At 42.6% G+C, this 23,841-nt stretch overlaps 2 protein-coding genes across 5 annotated transcripts in view; one reads left to right on the forward strand and one right to left on the reverse strand.

The window, feature by feature from the left end:
- Window positions 1-84: 84 nt before the first annotated feature.
- On the reverse strand, window positions 85-2,587 carry cdkn2aipnl (CDKN2A interacting protein N-terminal like). Its single transcript, XM_033643168.2, has 3 exons — window positions 2,338-2,587; window positions 573-678; window positions 85-484 (listed from the first exon to the last, which is right to left on the reverse strand). Exons 1-3 carry the CDS (start codon window positions 2,547-2,549, stop codon window positions 476-478), a joined length of 327 nt encoding a protein of 108 aa, XP_033499059.1. The 5' UTR covers window positions 2,550-2,587; the 3' UTR covers window positions 85-475.
- Window positions 2,588-10,840: 8,253 nt separating this feature from the next.
- Window positions 10,841-23,841, forward strand: part of jade2 (jade family PHD finger 2) — a 257,626-nt gene continuing 244,625 nt past the window's right edge. Inside the window, exon 1 of one of the 4 annotated variants that reach the window (XM_078172613.1) lies at window positions 10,841-10,975. In XM_078172613.1, the coding sequence (XP_078028739.1) occupies window positions 10,919-10,975 (57 nt within the window). In that variant the 5' untranslated portion in view covers window positions 10,841-10,918. Of the gene's footprint in view, window positions 10,976-17,957; window positions 18,766-23,841 lie in introns of those variants that run through there. The other 3 variants (XM_078172612.1, XM_033640720.2, XM_078172614.1) reach the window with 3 other exon arrangements.

Raw genomic sequence — 23,841 nt, forward strand, 5'->3', positions numbered from 1 at the left:
CTATCTTGTGTGTTTACTCACAGAAAATCTCAAAACAAAGAACCACTATGATCGCTCTTAAAAAAAAGAAACAACTACACCATATAAGAGGGGAAAGTAATTTATTGCTCTTCAGATGGGGACATCATAACAAGATCCAGTGTCTGTCATCTGACTTAATTAAAAAAAACTACCAAAAATGATGATTACAAAAATGTAAAACAATGTAAAAACGGACGAGCAGTGAAGCTCCACACTGCTAAAACTATCACTGCTGTCTGCACAGTTAAATACTGAGTATCACAGTCTCTCTGCTTCTGATAAAAAAAAAAATAAAAATGTTCACACTGATCACATCCGTAACAAACACCGTCAGATTGTAAAACCACGTGAAATGTGGTGTGACTAGTTACAAGCACAGCCTGTATATGTACATAACAGCTGAGTCCCAGCATTCTTCAGGCTCGACCTGACATCACCAGACTGGATGAACTGGTCATCGACCCTGTGATGGAAGAGAGGAATGCATGAAGCATTTTTTCTGTGTCAACATACCTAAGTGTGTGTGTGTGTATGTGTGTGTGCAGCTGTACCTGTTGCTTTTTCATAATCTCATCTCTTGTTTTGAAGACTGGCGCGTCCTCCACCTCGATGCCTTCAGCCATTTCCTTCACTTTGTCAAGGAGCTCTGTGCTATACCTGTGAGGAGAGGAGATATGTTCTGTTAATATAATGACCCACAATTAATCAGCATAAGTAATTCATCTGTAGCTCATATTGTTTCTGAAGTGGTGTGTTGTCTTAAAAACAAATGAGAATCTAAATATCGATGAAACTGCAGAACTGAAACAATTATCAATTAACAGATTGAAAGAAAATTGATCTTAAACATTTTTGATAGCTGACTTGTGTTAATTGTCAGCTCCTCCCATGGCATGTGCCTGTAATTGAAGACACTCCCTCTCATCATAGAGCTCACCTGTGTGTCCTATAAAATGTTTGGTAGCTCAGTGTCTTGTAAAACCCGGATGAAGACGGTCTAGTCGAAACGTTGGTACTTGAATAAAAGAAAATATTTTTGCATCGAGTCTAGAGTGTGCGCCTGACATCTTTTTTCAAATTTGTATTTTTTCGTCAACGGTCAGCACCTCTCCAACCTTGGTGTGCGCTCCTCCTCTCTCTTCACCTGATAGCTGACTTCAAACAACATTTCCCATTTCCAGCTGCTGAATTTTAAGCATGTGCTGATTTTCTTTCATACATGACACTCAATTTAAGATTTCTGGATTTTGAAGGAACTAAATTTACACTTAAAGAAATTGCGATGGACATTTCTCACTTCTTTCTGGCATTTAATTGGCCTAAGTATTAACCAAAATATAATTAATAGGTTAACTGATAATAAAACCATTCTTAGTGCCAGCCCTGAATTACTGTAATTGTCTTAAAAGTGAAATAATAAGTGGATGCATCTTAGAAATGCTAAAGTCCACATTATTATCTCTATTTAAATTCATACAATGAAAAATGTGTAATTTAATATTATAAGGATACTAATAAAGCTACGTACAAAACCTTAAATCTTTTTTGACTAAATGATTCACTGAATATCATTTATTTAAAACAATCACACGGGATGAGCTTTTTGTATTTTTAGCAGCATGTATGTTGACAGACAAGTAACAAGACATGTCAGTAAAGAAATGTAAAAACATATTTCAGGAAATTTAGACACAGTGCCTTTATTACTATATTTTAATCCACCCGAGAGCACTGACAAGTTTTATTTTTGTACAGTTGCACTTCCCACTTTATCTTGGTCATAATTGCTTATTATGCATTTAGTAAACTAATGACAATCAGCTTATGTGTCATTATAACTCCCTCACAGAGCTTACATTGACTGGGCTAAAATACAATAATTAAAAAAAAAATAAAATAAAGAAAATGTAGCTGCAGTTTAAATTGTTTTGTCGTTTTCTGGACACAGGGGGCAGCAGTGAGCCCTGCATGAGTTCAGAATGAGACAAAGAAGAACCCAAACACATTTAACAAACAAAGGTGAGTTTGTGAAGTTATGTCGAAACAGATGTTTAACTTTAGGAAGAAAAATGCTCATTCGTGAGGAAGGAATAAGGTATTAATTTGGCAAATATATCTAACGTTAACTTAAACGGCTCCACTGAAATCAAACCAGCTGCTTGCCGCTAGCTTAATCTCCGCATTGGTGGTTTATCCGGACTGTGGAGCGATTTACATCTTCACCAGCTCAGGTAAATACCATCACACAGGCCTGTAACATCAGGGTCCATTTGTACCAGACTGTGAGGGCCATGAGAGCAGGTTGTATTAACGCACCGACAGCCGAGGAAGACGTTGTTAGCCCACACCATGGACAGAGAGAGCAGCTGGTCCAGCTGCGGATCCTCGAAGTCGTTCATGTTCCGCAGGATAAACTCCCTCCTGGCCTCCCAGTGTTTCTCACTCTCCCAGTAACCTCGATACGTTTCCACTTTGTCCGCCACAGCTCTGTTTTGTTGAATAAAATCCTCTACGTCCAAGTTAGCCATCTTGCTCTTCTGCAGACGGGTCAACAAGAGCAACTTCCTGTCTGAGAAGCGTGTCCCGGAAGTTATTTTTCATCTTAACGTGTTTCGCACAGCGCCACTCAGCGGTGGAGCTGAGAACTACAACTGACCTGAAATACCATAGACTCGCTGTCAGCATGGAATTTACTTTGCACAGGGACTTGTTGCTGGGTGCCGTCAGCAGTCAGTTAGATTGAACTGACGAAATGTGAGGCATGTTAATTTATCAAATGAATACACTGACACTTGGGTCTTCAACAGAGGGACCCCTATGGGGATTTAATTTTTAATTTAAGTTTTTTTTCTTTTCTTTTACTGATAGAAAGATGAATTCCATCCGGTTTGCAGCCGAGTGTGAGGCAGTTGGAATGAGAGTCATCATCTCCAAATCTGAGGCCATGGTTCTCTGCCAGGAAAATGGAAGGTTGCCCCCTCTGGTTTGGGAGGGAGTTACTGCCCCAAGCAAAGGAGTTCAAGTATCTTGGAGTCTCGTTCATGAGTGAGGGTAAAATGGAGGGTGAGATAGATAGGCGGTTTGGCATAGTATCTGCAGTAATGCCTGAGCTGTGCCGGACCAAAGGGCAAAGCCTTCAATATACCGGTCCATCTATATCCCAACCCTCGGCTATGGTCATGAGCTTTGGGTAGTGACCGCAAGAGTGAGATTCCTGTGAAGGGTGGCTGGGTTCGGCCTTAGCGATAGGGTGAGGAGCTCAGACTACCGGAGGGAGCTCACAGTAGAGCCGCTGCTCCTTCATGTTGAAAGGGGCCAGTTGAGGTGGCAGCTGATCAGGATGCCTCCTGGATGGATGGATGGATGGATGGATGGATAAAACTGATAAATAGATAAGATATAAATAACTTTTTAGGTTTTAACTGATCTTTTTTGCCTTGCTCTAAAGACATCTCCCTCCCCCAACATGTATACCATATACCACACCTCCACCAACCCTACCAACTCTGTTGTCATGTGCACACAGGCCCAAAATACATACACATGCACAAGCAAGACCTATACATGCATTAAATGGAGAGATGTCACAGTGAGGGGGCTGCCCATGAACAGGTGCCCTGAGCGGTTGGGGGTTTGGTGCCTTGCTCAAGGGCACCTTGGCAGTGCCCAGGAGGCAAACTGGCACCTCTCCAGCCACCAGTCCACACCAGTCCAACCTTAACCAAACCTGACCAACACATACATCACAAAAGTAGTTTCATTTCTCCAGTACTTGTAGCCTCTGCTTATGAAGGACTATTGTAATATGTTAAGCTGATAGGTGATCGTGTCATAGCTGCTTAGAATAAGAATATACAATATGCCTTTTTCACAGCAGACATTTTGGCTTGTCATAGCAGGAAAAGCACCAGGGAAATGAATACTTGCACCTATGGCTCTGTTCCATGTAGGTGTCTCAGTGAGCCGTGACAGCGAGTTAGCATGGCCAATACCAGGACCCTGGAACTGGCTCACCTAAATAGAATTCAGCCGTCATGATGTTACTAATTAAACCTGTGCTTTTTCTTGCTATGATGTGTCAAAATGTCTGCTTTGAAAAAGGCCTGTGTTTAGGCTGTTAAAATTGAAGCAGCAGCCCCTCACTGCTTTTAACGCTGCCACTGAGGATCATCGACTAACTGCAGGCTGCAGGTGAGCTAACACAGCTTTAGGCTTCCCAGGCTTCTTCCTCCCCCCCTCCCGCTTGATCTTTCTGTGTTTCTTGCTGTGCCAGAAGATATAATATTCACAAAGCAGGTAGAGTGGTGGTGAAATGTCTGCAGCGCGCGCACACACACACACACACACACACACACACACAGACACACGCTTACTTTCATTTCTCTGCCTCCTTCTCACTTGAGCGACATCTCTCTCTCTGCACTTGACCAGCCTGCCAGGAATATGATCAGAGAGAGACGCTGGACTTTGAGACTTTTAACCCCCAGCCTATGTAAAGAGGCTTATGGACAGTCATTCAGGCTCACAGATATGCACAAACACACGCAGTCTCCTTTCATTTTTGGCTACACAGATATGTGAGTGAACCCCTGCGAGACTCTGCTTTCCTTCTAACTCTTACTCACACACACACACCCAAACACACACACACACACACACACACACACACACACAGCAGAGAGGGATTTGGGGCTTGTTTTGACATGAAGTCATTGATATGCAGAGGGATTCCAGAGAAAAGCAAGCCAACATGAAGTCAGATGGACTGACATACAGACCGCTTTGTTGCCAGTTTTGTTTCCACGGCACAGTAAAAACTGGTTTAACTGTAAATGATGTCAAAATGTTTCTCGCTGTCATTTTAACAGCCAGAAACATTTCGGAGTGATCGAATAAAGGGTTTAGCCTCTTGATTTATAGTGAAGGAAGGAAATAACCTATTATTGTATTTAACCTTGACTTACCTGGTAGCTTTATCTTCTGCTTGGAAAATAGATAACAAAAAAGAGAAGGTAATGAATTATCATATTTTTAAATAGAAGCCAAAATGGCCACAAGAGAAGTTTCCACATGCATTTGATTGAGAACATGATTGCTAATAAAAAGTGTAAAAATTTTCATCATTATCCTCATGACAGAATTTTAACTGTATTCTATTAAATGGGTATGTAAATGGTTAATTCAGACCACAGCATAAGTAACCTCCTGCATATAAAATGGGATATGTCAACACATTTAGTTTAAAAGAGAAAAACAAGGCTTGCAAACTGCATTTTTTTTTTTTTTTAATAAAATCTGTTCTGAAACAGCTGAAATAAGTTTCACAGCAGTTGTGAAGGAGCAGCGGAGACACAGCCACAGCCACAGAGAAACGGAACAGGTTGGAACAACAGTCAAACATGCAGAGATGAAATAATGTCTGAGCAGATCCAGACAGGAGTTGCTTTAAAGTGCAACCTGACAGGAACATTGATGAGAGCTTATAAAAGGACTGTCTCATGCTGGGTTCATTTTCCACATGTAAGGCTGCGCAGCTTAAGAGGTGTGAATGCTGAACACTGCATCTACAATCAGACACCAAACTCCGGGCTGCTCCTGTGAGGTGGTTCCACTGGTGAGCTCGAAGTTTTGAGTTATGGTTTGAATATAAAACAGTGACTGAAAAAAAACATCTGCATGCTTTTTCAGTTACATGTAACTTGATGAACTAAAGTGGAGGCCAAAACATCAAGCTGCCAGGATTAGATTTTTATGCATTTATTACCTTCTGCATCAGTTTTAACTTACTTTTAAAAGTTACCAGTCGCACACACAAATGAAACAGTTTCAGATTTGTCAGGTTAAAGGGCCAGTGTGTAGGATTTAGGGGGATAAGTTGGCAAAAATGGAATATAAAAAGTATGTTTTCATTAGTGTGTAGTCACTTGAAAATAAGAATTGTGATTTCTTTACCTTTGAATGAGCCACTCTACAAAGGGAGAGCGTCCTTGTCCATGGAGATTGCTACCTTGCACCGCCATGTTTCTACAGTAGTTCAGAACGGACAAACCAAACACTGGCTCCAGATAGGGCCATTCTCATTTATTCATCGGCCACTGTAGTTAGCAGCCCCTTGGTGATGGGAGCATCTGTCAAAACACAGTTTTTTTAAGGTGAAACTGCTTCATTCAGTGTTTTTACTGCTTTAAATCACCAGCTCTGTTTCTTTTGGAGAAGAGGTCTCCTCCAAGTGCTGGGCTAGCCCCGTAATTTGGCTCCCGGTAAAGACCTGAACATCTAGATCTGAAATTAGGTGAACACACATTAATTTATCAGGGAAATCTAGGTGAGTGCACATTAGCAGGCGCTGAGCTAGTGGCCCGTGCTGGAAAAGCCGAACAGCATAGCAGAAACACTGATTTGTAATGTGAAACTGCTTTATTCATGTTTTTACCAGTTTTAATCATCTACTCGATTTGTTTTGGAGGGAAAGAGACCTCTATGGCTAATTTGGTGGCCGTTGAAAACCTGAACAAAGAACGCTGAAGGAATCCCAATCGGAAGGGGTTTCAGCTGGTTGCAATTTGCAATCCTCACCACTAGATGCCACTAAATCCCCTTAAATCGTACACACTGATCCTTTAACAAATGATTTAATTATCAGAGCAGCCAAAAAACAAAACAAAACCAAAACGTGTGAATGCACTTAACAGATACGTTTCCTTCAAACGTTCGTTGCAAAATTTGTCAAAATCCATGTTAGTGAGCACTTCTCTTTTTTCTACATATTGCATCCACCTGACAGGTGTGGCACATCAAGATGCTGATTAAGCAGCAACATTATTTCACAGGTGTGCCATGGGGTGGTCACAATAAAAGGCCACTCTAAAACGTGCAGTTGGATCACACAATAATGCCAAACAAGTTTTGTGGGAGCGTGCCATTGGCATGCTGACTGCAGGAATGTCCACCAGAGCTGTTGCCCGTGAACTGAATGTCCATCTCACTACTATAAGACAACTGCAAAGTCGTTTTGGTTTATTTGGCAGTACATCCAACCAGCCTCACAACCGCAGCCCACACCAGCTCAGGACCTCCGCATCCAGTGACTTCACCTGCAAGATCGTTTAAGACCAGCCACCCAACCACAATTGGTTTGCACAACTTAAGTATTTCCACGCAAGCTGTCAGAAACTGTCTCCTGGAAGCTCATATGCATGCTCGTCATCCTCACCAGGGTCTTGACCCAACAGCAATTTGTCATCATAACTGACTAGTGCGGTTGTGAGGCCGGTTGGGTGTACTGCCAAATTCGGGGAAACATTATTAGAGATGTAATATGGTAGTGAAATGAACGTTCAGTTTACAGGCAACAGCTCTGACATTCTCAACATGCCAAATACCAAATCTACAGAGTCCATAAAAAAGTCTTAGATCTTTAACTTAAATTTGCATTGCATTTAAATTTTTGTTCAGTACATGATGAAAAGCACTTTATGATGCATCAGTCAGACATTAATAATTAGTGTTCCCGCAGGCTTTATTTTAAAAATAACTTTGTTGAAAAGTGCTGCTGTTTTTTAACTTATTCCACTCCTGAACTTCTCCCACAAGTTTCAGCTTCATCCTGTTTTCTGTGGAGCTCTGAAGATTGTAATTCCATTTCTACGCAGTGTCAGTTTACTGCAAGTGGTTACAAAACTTCTTCCCAACAGGCCGAGCTCTCCTGACGCTCTGAATCAAATGTTTTACTAACACACCTCAGAGAAGAGAGACATGAACAAACTCAGTTAACGCAGGAACATGATGCTGTCTGAGTTTTTTCCTCTGCACACTGGACTTGAGCATGCACACAACCTCTGTGTACTGAACAGGTACCTACACTTACATGCATACATGTACACAAATGATGACATTAATTTCTTAACCTTTAGTTTAACTGAACTAGTCTATGCCAGCTCTGAATCAGTTTCTTAGAGGAGTATGTCCCTTAAAATGTTCTCTACTCAGACCATTCTTCTCTGTTTTCTTTCCTCATGAGTCAGTCCAAGAAAGACAAGAAAACACACAAGTAAGTACACATAAAAACACAATTTCACCTCCTCTCAAATTCCCCCAGAAAAACTGCCGGCGGCACCGCTGAGTATGTTATATTTTGGGCAGCTTCCAAGTCATACAAGTTGCCGCTTTATTGAGTGAACTAACCCATTAAGTTTATGGCCTCACTCTCCCACTCTCACTCAGCCTGAAATATACACTGATGCTGAAATAATACACTGCGTTCCAGCCAGCTCTGGCAGACAGCCGTTCTTGATGAGTCATCTAATGTATGCTTACTCAGGAGAAAACTATAATTGGGAAACACACAGACAACAGGTAGCCCTTTCAGCCGGAGTCCTGGGGGAGCGCCAGTGAGAAAGGATTAACCCACTCTGTAAAGTGTCTGTGGATATCAAGGTTACCGCGAAGAGAACGGGACAGGCAGAAAAGGTTGTTATAGATCACTGTAAACCTGTTCAGGATTGTAGGACATGATGAGATGTGTATATCAGGATATCACAGAGTGTGAATCACTGCACAGAGTCAACTTTCAGTGAACTCATTTGAAAGCTGACTCAGACCGATGGAAAGTTAAAGGTAAATTATCCAGGATTTTCCTAAAAAAAAAAAATGTAGTGAATCATACAAAAGTAATCCCTCTCAGTCATCACGTAAGACCCACTGGATGTCCCTGGGGGTGTATTTATTAGCAGATACCATGCCCTCTGCCTGTCTTTTGGGATGTTCATGGGCACAGTGTGCAAGTGAGGTTAGGACTTTAAAAAAGGGTAGCAACCAAGTGCCAGACCGTAAGCGGCATGCATCCAAGAGGAAGCTATAAAAACTGTGGACACAGCGTGGAAAAACTCAGATGCAAAATGCCAAGTGGACAAAGCTGGGGTTGGCTTTCACTGGCGATACTGTTCACTGACAGAAGCTGATCATTTCTGCTTGGTAGACCTTTAACTTTGCGAAGGCAGTTACTCAAATCTCATTCTTTAACGTAGGGATTGCTGAGGTTTTTAATAATGCTACCATTTTTCTCCCATTCTCTTAACTTATTTGCTGATTTGAAGGTATGTCAAATGGTGTGCTCAGCCATGCACCTTAGCCTGTTCTTTTTTTAGCCCCCAGAAAAGCAGGTAGATCTCCATGCAGTGGAGAGGCTTGTGAACCTGAGAACAATGTTACACATGGCGGTAGGGTCACGGGGTGGGTACAAACCAGGCCCCCAGGGAGTTTGCCCAGCTTTGAAACCAATTTTCATATTTGCCAACCAGTGTAATTACATCTTCTGAGTCATCTCATGATGCCATCGAGTCCAGTAAGGTTTTTCCCCATAGACTTTTAAAAGAGACATCTGTAAATCATCCATCCATCCATCAATTTTCATCCACTTATCCGGGGCCGGGACGCGGGGACAGTAGGCCGAGCAAAGCACCCCAGACATCTCTCTCCCCAGCAACGCTTTCCAGCTCCTCCTGGGAAAACTCAAGTCGTTCCCAGGCCAGACGAGATATGTAATCCCTCCAGTGTGTTCTGGGCCTGCCTGGGGCCTCCTACCAGTGGGACTTGCCCAGAACACCTCCAATGGGCCCAGGCGGCATCCTGATCAGATGTGCCAACCACCTCAACTGACCCCTTTCGACACAAAGGCTCTACTCAGAGCACGCTCTGGATGTCCGAGCTCCTTACCCCATCTCTAAGGCTGAGCCCAGCCACCATTCGGAGGAAACTCATTTCGGCTGCTTGTATCCGCAATCTCATTATTTCGGTCACTACCCAGAGCTCATGACTGTAGGTGAGGGTTGGGATGTAATTGGACCAGTAAATCGAATACTTCTATCTGTATCTGTAAATCTGTATCTGTCAATATATCTGTAAATCACGGATACGATTTTTAGCTTTAAAAAACTCAGTCGGCGGCTTGGCCGGTGGCAATCTCTACTGCACTTGCTCTATTGGCCCAATGAAAGCAATGCTAATCATGTGGGTAATTTTATACGCGCACTTGAAGTTGAGCAACTTTCATAGGAATGAATGGGGCCCTCCATCGCTGTATGCACTTCTCTTAATACATCCATGGTATGGACAAAGCGTGATCCAACCAGGTCCCCAATGGCAGAATGAGCAGAAGATGGTGGTTGGTCAGAGTGTCAGGATGTAGAGCTGTGGAGCACCACAATGGTCATGGAGGCAGAAGGAGGTTGCAGCAAAGAAGGGCCCCCAAATGTCTTGGTCTCCATGCCACTGGACCCTGACCTTTCCTATGTCAAGGACTGCGTGAAGGCTGAAGAAAAACAGTTTCTCACCCCCACTACCATGACAACCAAAAGTGCCTCCATTGCAATGGAACCTGTGGATCAAGGATTGGTCTCTACAGCCGCCTGAAGACAAACAATGACCAGACACACCAACAGGAGGACAACCATGCTCAACATTGAGTGATTGCCAATGAATGAATAACCCCAAAATGTTTTATGTTTATGTTTAAATAACAAAGCCTTCTATTGGCTGTAGAAATTATGCTTTTGTTGGTTGAGAGAGAAGGTAGAACACTTGCCACGATTGTTCCTTAACTCTAACCAAGTAGTAATTGTAACCCAGACCATGATTCTTTCCCCAACCCTGATCAAGTCATGTTTGTGGTTAAACTTAACCACACCTCAAGTTAGAATAATGCCTCTGCATAATACAGTACATTACATCATACTTCCTCTTCTGTACTTTCTGTACTTTCTGTTCTTCCTGTTTATGTTATTTCCTGTTTGCACCCACTCCCATCGCAGATATTTTCTCATTTTGAAACGAGATGCCTCTTGATTTTATTGAATTTATATGAAACGAGTGAATGTAGGCCACATCTTTAACTATAAACATGAAAAGACACTCACATGAGAGGACCACATGTGCAAGAAAATTTGATGTTGTCAAGGTAGATAACATCGCTTCTTTTTTTTCCTGTTGTCCTTACTCTTTTCATTCTGTGAATGTTGGCTCTGCCTTGAATTTCAGTCTCGAGAGACCTCTTGTTAAATTAAGGTCAAAAGGCAAGCTTTCAAGTGTATGTAGCTTTATTTAACACGAGATGTCTAAACCATTTCTCCAGTTATAGATAGCTAATTGCTGTAAAATTGCTCATTATGAAATGTAACCTTTGGCTGCAGTGGCACAGCTTTACTTCCTTGATCGGTAACATATATTTAAATCCCGGTGTTAAATATGATTACACTTTACAGCTATTTTAGTTGTGAGCATTAGTATGTAGGAGGTAAAGCATGGAAATCTTTTTAGCCACCTGAACACTGAGCATGCAAAAATAACTAATACTAAACCAAAAACAGAGCAGAGCATCTCTGAAACTTTTGCAAAATGCTGTGTAGTTTGGAGCAGGACGATCCGAATCAGGCTGCACTTGACATTGCACTGACTTTAGCTTCCCATAGAGGAGGGGTGCATAAAGATTTTAGGCTTGGGACCCAAGTGATAAATGTAGCCTGTCACCCTGGGACCCAGACTAATTAAAACTTGTGCTCTTGACATGTAGGGATGCTGGAGCAGTAGGGGCCTGACAGCTATTTCAGGTCCTGAATCCTGACCTATTGTTTAAAAAATGAGGATACATACTCATCTATCGGCCTAATTGCAGTTGACATGGATATTGGGGCCATGATGCAGCGTGTGCATCCCCTCAGTAACCCACTCCACTGCAACACCACCACACAGCTGCCTCTAGACGAATACTGTCATCTCTGTACGCACATATTGATCTTATTTCCTGGAATGTGTGGTTATGAAAATCCAATGCAACCTATGTCATGGAAAAATCATGTAATGTTGGCTGATGCTGTGAGTGCGTGTTGTTGTTAGTGGGGATTGTGGTGGTGGGAGAGTGATCGTGATTAATATTACCAGCAAGTTACACTGACAAGAGTTTATGTCTCGTGAGAAACAAGAGAAGAAAAAAACAAGATGAAAATGTTTGGAACTAATTAACTTGACTGGAGTACTTCAGACCACATAGACTCCAAAATCTGAAGGTGATGAAGAGTACAATTTTTTGTTGTGGTACTGGTTATTGTATAGATGGTGTACAGTAGCGATATGCTTAAATAATACTTAAAAATATACAGTAAAGATAAGTCATGCTAGATATGGTCCATATCTGTGGTACGACAATCTTAGCAACATTTGTGTTGTATGATTCATGCACAATTAGCCCCTTTTCACAGACGCCACTTTGACATCACAAGAGGGGAGTATATAATAAGATTAATGACGTCTGAATTCCATTTAGCGTTCAGTTATGTAGATGACATGTTTCTTTCTTAACTGTTTTATTTTGCTAGTACAGAACAGAAAACCAGAAGTGTTATGAAGCAGAGTATTATTCCTGTTTTTTTTAAAATCTTGCTGAAAGTTTGTCTGAGATTATTGTATACTACTTCACCTTCAAAATGATCATTTGTATATAAGTTACTCACCTCAAGTGATATTGAATTGGCGAAGAAATCTTTGTTTTTCTCGCAGGCTATGGAGGAAATTCTTGATGAATCAGAGTAGAAGGGGCCGTGTTTACCAGCAGCAAAACGATATCAGACCAGCTGTTTACAAACTCCTACACAACCCTCACCGCCTGGGCAAGCACGTACATTTGAACTCTACTCATGCATTTCATTGAGCAGATTTTAAATGCTCGTGCCTGCCCAGGCATGTTACTTGTCTGTGCATCAGAGTGTTTCTGCAGAAGTGTTTTGATGGTCCAGTGTGTAGGATTTAGTGGCATCTAGCAGTGAGGACGCAGACCTGAAACTCCTCCCATGTGCCAAGCGTGTGGTGGCTGATGCAAAAATGCAATTGGCCCCGTCTAGAGCCAGTATTTGATTTGTCTGTCCCATATGTAGCCTAGATGGACATGGCTCATTCTAAGGTAACGGAAACACAGCGATTCTTACTTTCAGGTGATTATAAACTAATGAAAACCTAAGTATGAAAACTGTTTTCCATATCTGCCAATAGATGCCACTAAATCTTACAAATTGGCCCTTTGAATATTAAGGTTTTAGCAAAAATGCATGTGTTTGTGAAGCACTGAACATACTATTGGATAAATGAGACTTGGATTATTCTGCACCAGTTATGTGAAAGCTTGTAAACAGTTATAGTTTTGCTCCTCTTAAACACGGCCCCCCTTCATCCAGGTCATTAAGAATTTGCTCTGTTGTTGGATTCTTCGTTAACTTTGGAGGCATGCAAGAATTTTCCCTTAACATGTTGGCCAAGTACTATTCATTTGAAAAAGGGAAACCTGCTCTGTGCAATGTAATCTAATACAAAAACCTTGCCATAATTCCTACCTCCTTTAAATTTAACAGGCAGAGAGGCTCACTCTCAGACAGTTGATCCAATGTTCTGGTCATTTCCACAACCACAGCTTGTGATGGTGTTGTTTCACAAATACAGTCTATTAACTGTACAGGCCATGAAGGCTATTGACGTATTAGTTTCTAATATTAATGGTTTAAAGTTGACATGTAGCACCTTTAACCATGTATCAATAACATTATCTGAAAGCCTCTGCAGCTGTAAACCCCTTAAAAAGCTGCAGCGACTATTTGACCCAGATCTGAGTGGATCTGCTTCCAAACAATGTGTGCATCTCATCAGACAGTAAATTGCATTACCTCACATTAGAAACGACCATGGAGAGGGTCACAAGCTGTTTCCTCAGGGGCTGCTGCTTACCTGTGTTATGGGAAAGAGGAGGAGGAGGAGGAGGAGGAGGAGGAGGGGAGGACAAACTGTGGGATGCTGCTGTTGCATTTGAATGTGTGCCAGAGAAATCCCTCCTCTGTGTCCTTCACCGCCTCATTTCACTTTGTGCAAAACAGCATCACACCCTCTTCTCCTTTCTCTCTCTCCACTTTCTGAGTGACACCTGATACAGCTGATATGAGCATTTGTGTATCCTTGCCTGTGCACTAGTGGTTCTGTGTAAATGTGTGTGTGTGTGCAGGTTTGTGTGTTTGATACAAGTAAAATCGTCCCATATGTTCATCCGAATGACCTTAATTTTAGTGTGCCTCCTGGCTCTGCATCTCTGTATATTGACCAGACATTTTAGATATAAAAAAGCTGAGCGAAGATGAATCACAACACTTGAAATGATCCGCTGTCCGTCCCTGCAGAGATGCAGAGTTAAAAGCTGCACATACACTTACATGTAATGAGACGGGGAGTTTTCATGGGGAACGACGACAGATTTGTTTGTGAGAGCTGCACCCTGCAAACATCACACCATAGAGAAAGTAAGAGAAAATGTAATTCTGCTTGATAACAGGCCGAGAACAGTGATTTAGAGACAGTGGATGGTAGTAGATTACACATTGATCAAACGCCCTCCTCCCCTTTTAAATATAGATTTTAGAGAAAATGTGAAGGAAGGTAATTTACTTGCCAACCATTCCCTTTGGATCACTGCGAGCAAATCAATCACTGGTGGGGAGATATTATCACTTACAGTAAAGTGCAACTACCAGCCCTCACTTTGAAGTGAAGCTCCAGCTGCCAATTATGTTGACAGCAGTTACTGGTGATGGTGGGAATTAGACATCACATTTAAAAAGAGATGGATAAATTGAGATTGACATTGAAATAGTGCTATAAATTGCAAGATGTAGATGAGTTTCTTCTTATTACGCTAAGGAGTCCAGTCACGTGTCAGGGGTAGTTTAAGTGATCATAAAGCCACTTTTGAGGGGTGAAGTCAGGTAATTGGGACACTTTTTAGTAGATTACCAAATTACGAAGACTACCTGAAGTGTGACTTTTAAGACTTGCTTTGTATCTCTACTACATTTCTGTAAATACAAATTGTTGCCATGTAATATACTTTAGAAACTTTGGACCTTCAAACACATCAAGATCAACACATCTGATGTTCAGGTAAAATGGGACAGTCATGTTTATTTTTTAAATGGTTGACTCAATTTACCAGCCCAGTCAGTAATTCATTAAATGATTCATGTAACCTAATTATTCACTGAGAATGATCTTTCAGCTCTTCTGCCATGCTTTCCCTGTTCTGCTGCTGCCTGTTTTCTTGGTGCCATAATGTCTACAATAGACAGCTGTAACATTTTTAATTGACAAAAATACTACAAATGTCTGTAATATGACAGAATGGCTCACAATAGCATAAGTCATGATATTATGGCACCTGGAAGCCTAAAAACATTTTGGTTTCACTTCAGAAAAATGTCCTATTTTAGCTTAATTTTTTGACCCATTTTACCTGAATGTTAATTGCTCACTCAAAACCGTTTCCCATAAAAAGTAAAGTGTATATGGTGCTCAAGGAATGAGTCCTAAAATCCAGAAATGAGTTAGCATTATTGCACTCCCAGTTCCCTCGTCTCAAAGTCAATCAGTACGTTTATATGACACTTGAAAAAAAAAAAATTATTGCCTTAATCCGACTATAACTGGACAACTCCGATTAAGACACCCAGATAATGCGATTGGAATTCGATTTTCTCCGGCACGTATACGCCTTAATCGGAGTTAAACTAGACAATCCATGTGCGCATGCTCCACACCCCCCGCGCTGGCGTATGACCCCGGAACAGACAAGACATGCTATTGTTGTAGCCCTCCAACAGCATACGACGTTCTTGTCTGCCTCTCGAAATCACCATGACCACGAGGGATAGCGTGCACCTTATCTGCACAATCAGTAACGCTTACATTACGTACGAGATGAACAAAGCTGTACGATTATCCATCTGTTGTTCGAAAATGCCGGTCTGCCGCCTGACTCCAGTTGTTTATTATTAAGTGACGTAATAGGTCAACCAGAAAGGGGGCCGTATTAACCCGCTGAAACGACGCATATCACCACCTAGTGTTGAGGAGGAGGACTAGTTCTGTCAGTAATTCGATTTTCTCAGTTGCATGTAAACTGGGACAAGGACAGAAGTCCGATTAGACGCCAAAATCGAATTTTGAGCATAGCTCGATTAAGCTGTACATGTAAACGTACTGAATGTTTTTTTTTGAGTGTGTGGCTAACACAAGCTTAGGAGCTTAGGTTTTGTTCTAGGACATCAAATATGTCAGTAAACACCCCATTTGTGAATTTTGAAGCGTTTTTGTGTCTTTAAAAAGGTGGTTGCTGACAAGTGGCTAAATGAGACTACAGAACGTCAGCATGCATCATGATGTACAGCCTTGTGTGAAGGCAACATTTAAGTCACGTGACCATGGTGTAGTTCATTTATAACCTAACTTGAGCTCTTTACACCTAGTGATTACATTTAGGTTTCAAAAATCATGAAACAGGGGTCTTCTGTGTTTTTCAGGCTAAGGACCCCTTGGCCCAAAGACAGACAGCAGGGACCCCTACTACATATATTTTGCACTTGAGATAGTTCTGAATATTTTTCGGGTCTTCTCTTGGCTAGCTGCTATTAAGCAGCAGTTGTAGCATTGCTAGGTGCGTTAGCCTCACCCTCTGCACTTGCAGTGGTGGTTTCTACGGTGACAGTGTGTGAGAGTGTGTTAGAAAGTTATGAAAGAATCCATTGTGGCACACAAGAATATGTGTTCACTTGACATAGTAACACAGCTAACTGGCTAATATGCAAAAATAATTACAGGTGCTGCACAGTGATGTAGCGTTAGCTAGCTCACATGATCACATAACGCTTCCTGGGTAACAGTCCGCCTATCAAAAATGTTGTGTACTGTTAACTAATAGGTTTTATGAACTGGCTGATTTATCTTGGCTTACAATATGTTAGATTCACGTTAATGTGGATTTTCAGACACATTTTACTTACTAAAACTTTCATTAGTTAATTAGATTATTTAGAGGTCATTTGGTGGCCCCCCCTATAGTAACTCTGAGGAGGCTCCCAGACCCCCTGTTGGAGACCCAGGTCATGAAAGATTATCTTCCTGAACAAAATGTGTAAGTATCATAACGTGTGTTTGCCACAGAGCGTATTTTATGCAATAATCCAAAATGCAATGGGAAAATATGACACTAACTCCTGCGTCCATCTACAAATATACTTCATCCCTGGAGCGCTCTACTGTGAAAATATTCTGATAATAAGTCAAACAGTTGATAAAATGCAACATCCTATAACAATTTTTGGCGCTACACCCTTATTGTTTTAACTGGAGCACAAAATGAGAAACTCAACATAACACATGGCTTCTGGGACCCATGATTTATTTAAAAAAAATATTTGGTCTGCCATCCTAGTTGTTCCAGACATTCATGTAAAACACATCTGTAGTAATAATGCAGTTAACATGTTCAGTGACTGGCTGCTAATATCTAAAGAACCCAAGATGTAAAACCTCATTTGTCCCACTTTACCTGATTCACCCAAGCTGATTTATGAGTGACATAATTTTTCAAAGAAAACTGCTCAATTTGCAGATTTTTCTCAAATTAATTCACTTTATTTCATTTATTCTTCTAATAAATATAAGTTTAAAACATTATACATATTTGAAAGATGATGCACTGCAAACTGCATGATTGAATCCTCCATTAATAAATCAACCTGTTAATTATTTTCAGGAACTTATTTTCTTTAAACTGGTGTCTGTCTGCCACATGAGAAACCACTGTCACCAGATGCAGCTTTTTTTTTTATTATCTCCCACTCCAACACTTTACACACACAAGTACAAGCCTGTGTTATTGTCAGAAAATTGGCAGGTGAAGGTTCAATCCCCATCCTCTCCTCTCCGAGGCGCAGTAATCTAGCATTTCTCAGAGTAGGAAGTGCAGCTTGCGGTAACAGTGAATTGAAAGTACGCCATAAATATGGCGCCAAAAGAGTTTTCAAGCTGATGATAAGAGCTGATTTTTTTCTGTGTTGTCTCTTTTTTCCTCTCTGGGGGTGGGGGGAGAGGTTGCAAGACAAGACCCGCCTGTGCATTTGTGCAGAGCGGTGTGTGCACGTACACCGGGCAGAGGAGTGGAAGCGAGGCAAGGCAGCAAGTGAAGACGAGGAGAACTCAATGTTTTATTTTTGAAGGAGGGACGTTGCGAAACTGGCTTGCAATCTTTTCTGACTCATCGTTTGGAAATAAAGCATCCTTTTCTTTTTCCTTTTTTTTTTTTTTACCCCTCCTCCTCCTCTTCTTGCTTCTCTCCCGTCCCCTCCTCCCCGATCTAACTGGCACCGGAGAGGAAAACATCGTCGGGATTTTGACACCACGTTTGGGCTGCTTTTGCAAAATGCGACATGCTTTCCTGTGAGCGGTGTGTTGTGCGCACCTCGCAGCCTGCTACACTGTGAGCAGCAGCAGCAGCAGCAGCAGGACCCAGCGGCGACACCACAGTGTTTGTTGTTGTTGACTTGTAAAAAGGCTGCAACTCAAGTCTGGCTGCCACTTTTGGATTTTATTTCGGATTTGGACTCTCGGCGGCCGGTCTTTGCAGAGCTGACGCGCTGTCAACACGCACCGCGAGGGGAAGGGAAGGGAGGGGAAGGGACAAGTCCTGTCACCCAACGTGGATCCACAGTCGGGGCTGTTTAGCAGCACTGCTAGCAGCCTGCCAGGGGCACTGAGTGGGCAAACTGCTAAACCCTCCACTGTACAACTACATGTGCCTGGCTCCCAATGATCTCCTAATCTCTGGATATCGCCCACCGTCCAGGACTGTGGACGTCTCTGCACCCGAAGCTGACTGCGATCAAGGTAAAAATAAAAAGCCAGCCACTGAATATGCGGATGAGAATGATAAAATGTAAAAGTGGGAGTGTTGCAGGACCGCTCAAGTCCACTTTGCTGCCGCCGCCGCTGCCGCTGCTGCTGCTGCAAGTGCTACCAGAGCTAGGCTAGCAGCAGGGCAGCAGCGGCTCTGTACGCACTTTTACAGCGGGCTTGTCAGTCACAGTCAGCGGGCAGGGGCGCGTACAGTGTTGGTACCCGGAGCGGTGCATGTGGGTCAACGGGGAGGGGGGTGAGGGGTGCATGGTGTATGCGTTGCAGTGCAGGAAAGACAAATAACCGGTTTGAAAGCTCCGGTCCTGTGCACGCACAGGGATGATATTAACCGGGTAAACTTGGCTGCAAACGTGAACGCGCCCCCGGTGGGATTCAAATGCGCGAGCGGGGTTATAGTTGGAGAATGTCCAAGTGTGGTTATTTTTTGCGCGTAATTGCGACAAATAGGGCCATTTGCAGCAGCGTAGCGAGGAATGTGAGTTGTAACTTGCAGGCGAATGTGAAAGCAGGAACACACACGCACATTTTTAGACACATATGGAGGTGGTTGGGGGGGGGGGGGGGTTACTACGGTAGGATATTAAGTTGTGAGGAGAGCAGCAGGTCTGGGGTGCAGGGTGGAGGCACCAAAACGCTCCAAAGTCCCTGGAGGGTTTGCAGGTTCCTTGACTCCTTAGAAAAAAAAGGAAAGGAAAGGAAACCAAGGGGGAGCAGCACTGCTTTTAGGAAGGCTGAGCACGCAACCGCACATATACACACATCAAGGAATTAGAGCAACTCCTCTCTGCCTCCTTCACCCTCTCCTCCTCCTCCTCCTCCTCCTCCTCCTCCTGCTGCTTCGTGCTGTGCAGATCTAGCTGGCTTTAGAAGAGGGGGGAGTGGCTGTTGTTTACCTCCTCAAAGTCAGAGCTCTGTCTGTATCCCTGGGTTGGATGAGTCTTGCATCCTCACCTGTATAAAAAAACAACAACAACATCAACAAAGACTCGACATGTGGACACAGATGCTGGGAGTCAGGTGTGAGCAGGATTAATGGGATGTAAGTGGGGCATTCGCCTCTGAAGAGGGCATGTTTGTGACCACCTACTCCTCATAATTGCCTGGAGAACCTCTGAAGGATATTATGTCTTCCTGTTAGTGCTGATCATTAACGGATGGGAGCAGTTCATCCAGATTTTTGAAACATTTTTTTTTTTGGGGATGGCGCACTTGAAGCTGAACTGGCCGTAGCCTTGAATCAATTAAGCTGGAATCGTCTGGGGACTTGTTAAATGTTCCCAGTTGTGACAGCAGCACCCCCCACCTTCAACCCGCCTCCCTCTCCTTCCACCATCACACACACACACACACCATCATCGGCACACACAAGCTTGAATCGTGCACACATACCAACAACTCTCTGTGCCTCTCGCTCACTCTAAATACATATTCAAGTACAGATGCACGTAGCATGCTCTTCAAACTCTCTCAGCACACTCTTGTACACACACACACAAACACACAAACACACAACCCTCCTCCTGCTGGGTATGAAACCGGAGATGAGTCATGGTGTGGGGGCATAACAACGCTCTCTCTATCCCTCTATCCCCCTCTCTGTCTTTCATATCTTTCCTGATGCAGTGCTATCTTGTTTTCACTCATTCTCTCTCCACCTCTCCTCCCCTCCCCTTCCTCCCTTGAGGCTCGCCTCTCTCGCCTAGAGACAGTGGTTGTTTACAAGGCAAGTGAACAGGGATGAGAGCTGTTTTCATTTTGCTTCCGCTCTTTTTGACGACAGCCCCGCCGCCAGCCAATCATCCACGTTTCAATCCCTCATCCCTCATCCATCCCTTTCCCTTTTACCCCTCTTTCCTTCCCTCGCTTCCATCCATCCCCTCCTCTTTTACCTTTCATCCACCCATCCATCTCTCCATCTTTCCCCTCATCATCTCCTCATCATCTCTCGATCAAGCCTGTACTGTAATTTCTCTCATCATCTGACTCAGCCAGGAGGAATGTGTGCGTCCTCATGTATGTACGAACTCTGCCTGTACAGTGTGTCATGTGAAACTCGAGCACGCAGACCTTTTAAGCCTCACATGTGTACATACGCACACGTGTGTGTGTGTGTGTGGGCGGGGGTGTAGCGTAGTGTGTGTATTTGAGTCTGCTGCGTTAAGCGCTGAGCGCGGATTGGCTGGGAAAGGGGGTAAGGACCCCCACGTGGTGCGTTGTATCGCATTAGCTGCTACGTAGTGAAGAGGAGGAGGAGGAGGAGGAGGAGGTGGGGTGTTGTTCATGAATGGACCACTGACGTCACTTAAATATTGTACCCTCAATCCCTCACACACATATGTACACACACACACACACACACACACACACACACACACACACACACACATGCCCCCCATATGTGCTCATGCATGTTTTTACCCACATTGCTAAAGAGGGCTGCAGGGCAAGTGTGTGTGTGATGCAGAAATATGTGTCAGATAAGAAGGATGGGAACCAACTGAACTGAAGGATTTATGTGTATGTGTGTGTGTGTGTGTGTGTGTGTGTGTGTGTATGTATGGCTACCTGCAGGCAGGTTGGCTAGCTGTCATGTCACCAGCTCTCTGCTGCACTCTGCTCTGCTTACTAACTAACTAACCAGCATGTTGGCCACAAGGGTATTACTACTAGCCGAGTAGGATTTGTGTGTGTGTGTGTGTGTGTGTGTGTGTGTGTGTGTGTTCTTTTTGGTGTGAACTTCCATGTGCTGTGATTTTCTGAATTTCTGATTGTGCCTTCTCCGCTTGAACTATGTAACGAGACATAATACGTCTTGATTATCTTTACTAAGGAACATTATTAGAGATGGGAGCGAGTCGTTGTTTTGCAAGTCACAATTAAGTTTCAAGTCTGGGCACCCAAGTCCCAAGTCCTACCTAGATTTTCGAGTCTTAAACAAGTCATAATTGTCTCTTCACTGAATGCAGTGCCACTTTAACAGCAGAGTAATACTATGTTACATTTGCAGAAATCATGAATTATTTTTAAAATTTTTGTATTCGTTACAAGTCGGACAAGTTTATTAAAACAAGCGCGACAACTTAATCACAAAAAAGTCATGCTGACATTGCACTGGTGACCACAACAGAATGAATTTTGCATGTTTCTGACCTGTCTTGTTGTGTTCAACTCATCTCACCTTGAAAAAAGTCTATAACTTTTTCTTCCAAAATTTGCAAGACATTTTCTGTAAGACTGTTCTTCCTTTAAAGTGATGTTGCATGTTATGTTTAAATGAGATAAAAGGAATAAAATTAATTGATTTGTGGCACACTTTTTACATGACATATTTTTAATCTTTGGACTTGGGGGGAGGTATCACGTTCTTTCAAGTCAAAAGGCTCAAGTCCAAGTCCTGAATCACTGGTGTTAAAGGTGGTGGTCAAAGTCACGTGACTCAATTCCACACCTCTGGATATTATAGTAGCTTTCTTTGGAATTGGAATTCTTATATAAAATGAGATGTTTAAAGGCTTTTAAAGGACTTTTATTACATGTATGTTAAGGAAACATGATGCAAATAAAAACACATGACAACACCTGTCAGTGTTTTCAGTTATTGAGGTTGTTCTGGTTTCCTCACATGCAGCAGGTTTTGTTTCTCCTCGCAAGTTTTGCAACATGAAACCAGCCACGTGGTGGATTAAACGCTGCAGGCGTGTTTTTATGCATTAACCCGTGTGTGTTTTGTCAGTGTTTGCTCTTAGTAGACGACCCTGCTGAGGTGTCGAACCTCATTAGTGCGTTCTTAAGCGTATGTGTGTGTGTGCGCGTGCTAACCTGCTGTTCAGAGGGCAGGAGATGACGTCAGACTTCAAGGGGAGAGGGGGTGTTTTCATTTTTACATTTTTTTCCCTCCTGTGCTGCTGTGACTCAGCCTTGTTAGTAAAGGATAATTGCAAAGTCTGCACACCTGCACACATCACTGGTGAGGACGGAAATGGTCCACATATTTCACACAAAGATTTTCGCAGGGGTAATTGGAATTGGCTTCATAAGTCTTCGTCCTGCAGAAGCTGTGCATGATCGCTGACTGAATAAGAGCAGTGGGGCGTTCTGGTGCGGCAGATGGTTTTTCAGATGAAATTAATGATGCATTTTTTGGGATAATTTGCAGTGAAGTCTGTGTTGTTGCCACTAAGTTGACAGTGATGTCATTAGAGCATGTCTCAGCAAGCTTTTGTTTCCTTTATGCTTATTTTTTGTTTTTTCATCTCCTCTCTACCCACTGTAGGACTCTATAAGTTTTATATTATGGTGATATTTCTGTAAAAATGTGTTACTCATTAAGCATAAATCCTAAATGTGAGGATTTGTATTTTTCTAAGTTTTATATCATTGCAGTTGGAATATATTTCAGTTTCCAGCTGTTGGTTTGACAAAACGAACAATTTAAAGTTAGCTTCTGGGAAACTGTGATGGCTGATTTGACAGTTTTTCCACATTTATAGACTAAATGATGAACTGCACGCAAGAAGTCAAAACTGGTGCAGGCATTTTCATTAGGCATCGACGAGTACTTTAGACATCAGTTCATGAGAAATCTGGCTTTGTCAGCGGTGTCTGCTTTTACCATATAAAAAAAAATCCCAACAATACATTTACATCCAGAAATGTGTCATTATCCATTAGATACTTTTTCTTTTTATCATCCTAAATGTCAGGCTATTCTCTCTCTGTCCGCCTGCTGCCTCCTACTCTTTTTTAGGGAAAAAATATAAAAGTTTGAAGGCTGTAAGCACAGTGATGGACAGGTTGACAGATGCTGCCTGAGCTCCTGATGGGAAGAGTTGCAGGAGTTAGTGTGTGTGTGTGTGTGTGTGTGTGTGTGTGTGTGTGTGTGTGTTTGTGGGGAAAGAGGGCGAGTAAACAACAGACAGAAACAGTATGTCAGACCTTCCTTTGCTGTTTGAACACCTGGTGATCCAAGATGGAAATGAGCTTCTGACTCACTGTGCCATTTTTGGGAGATTTAATTTGTGCTTAATGTATATTTAAAATCATCAG

Source organism: Epinephelus lanceolatus, chromosome 11, assembly GCF_041903045.1.
Source record: "Epinephelus lanceolatus isolate andai-2023 chromosome 11, ASM4190304v1, whole genome shotgun sequence".
NCBI lineage: Eukaryota > Metazoa > Chordata > Actinopteri > Perciformes > Serranidae > Epinephelus > Epinephelus lanceolatus.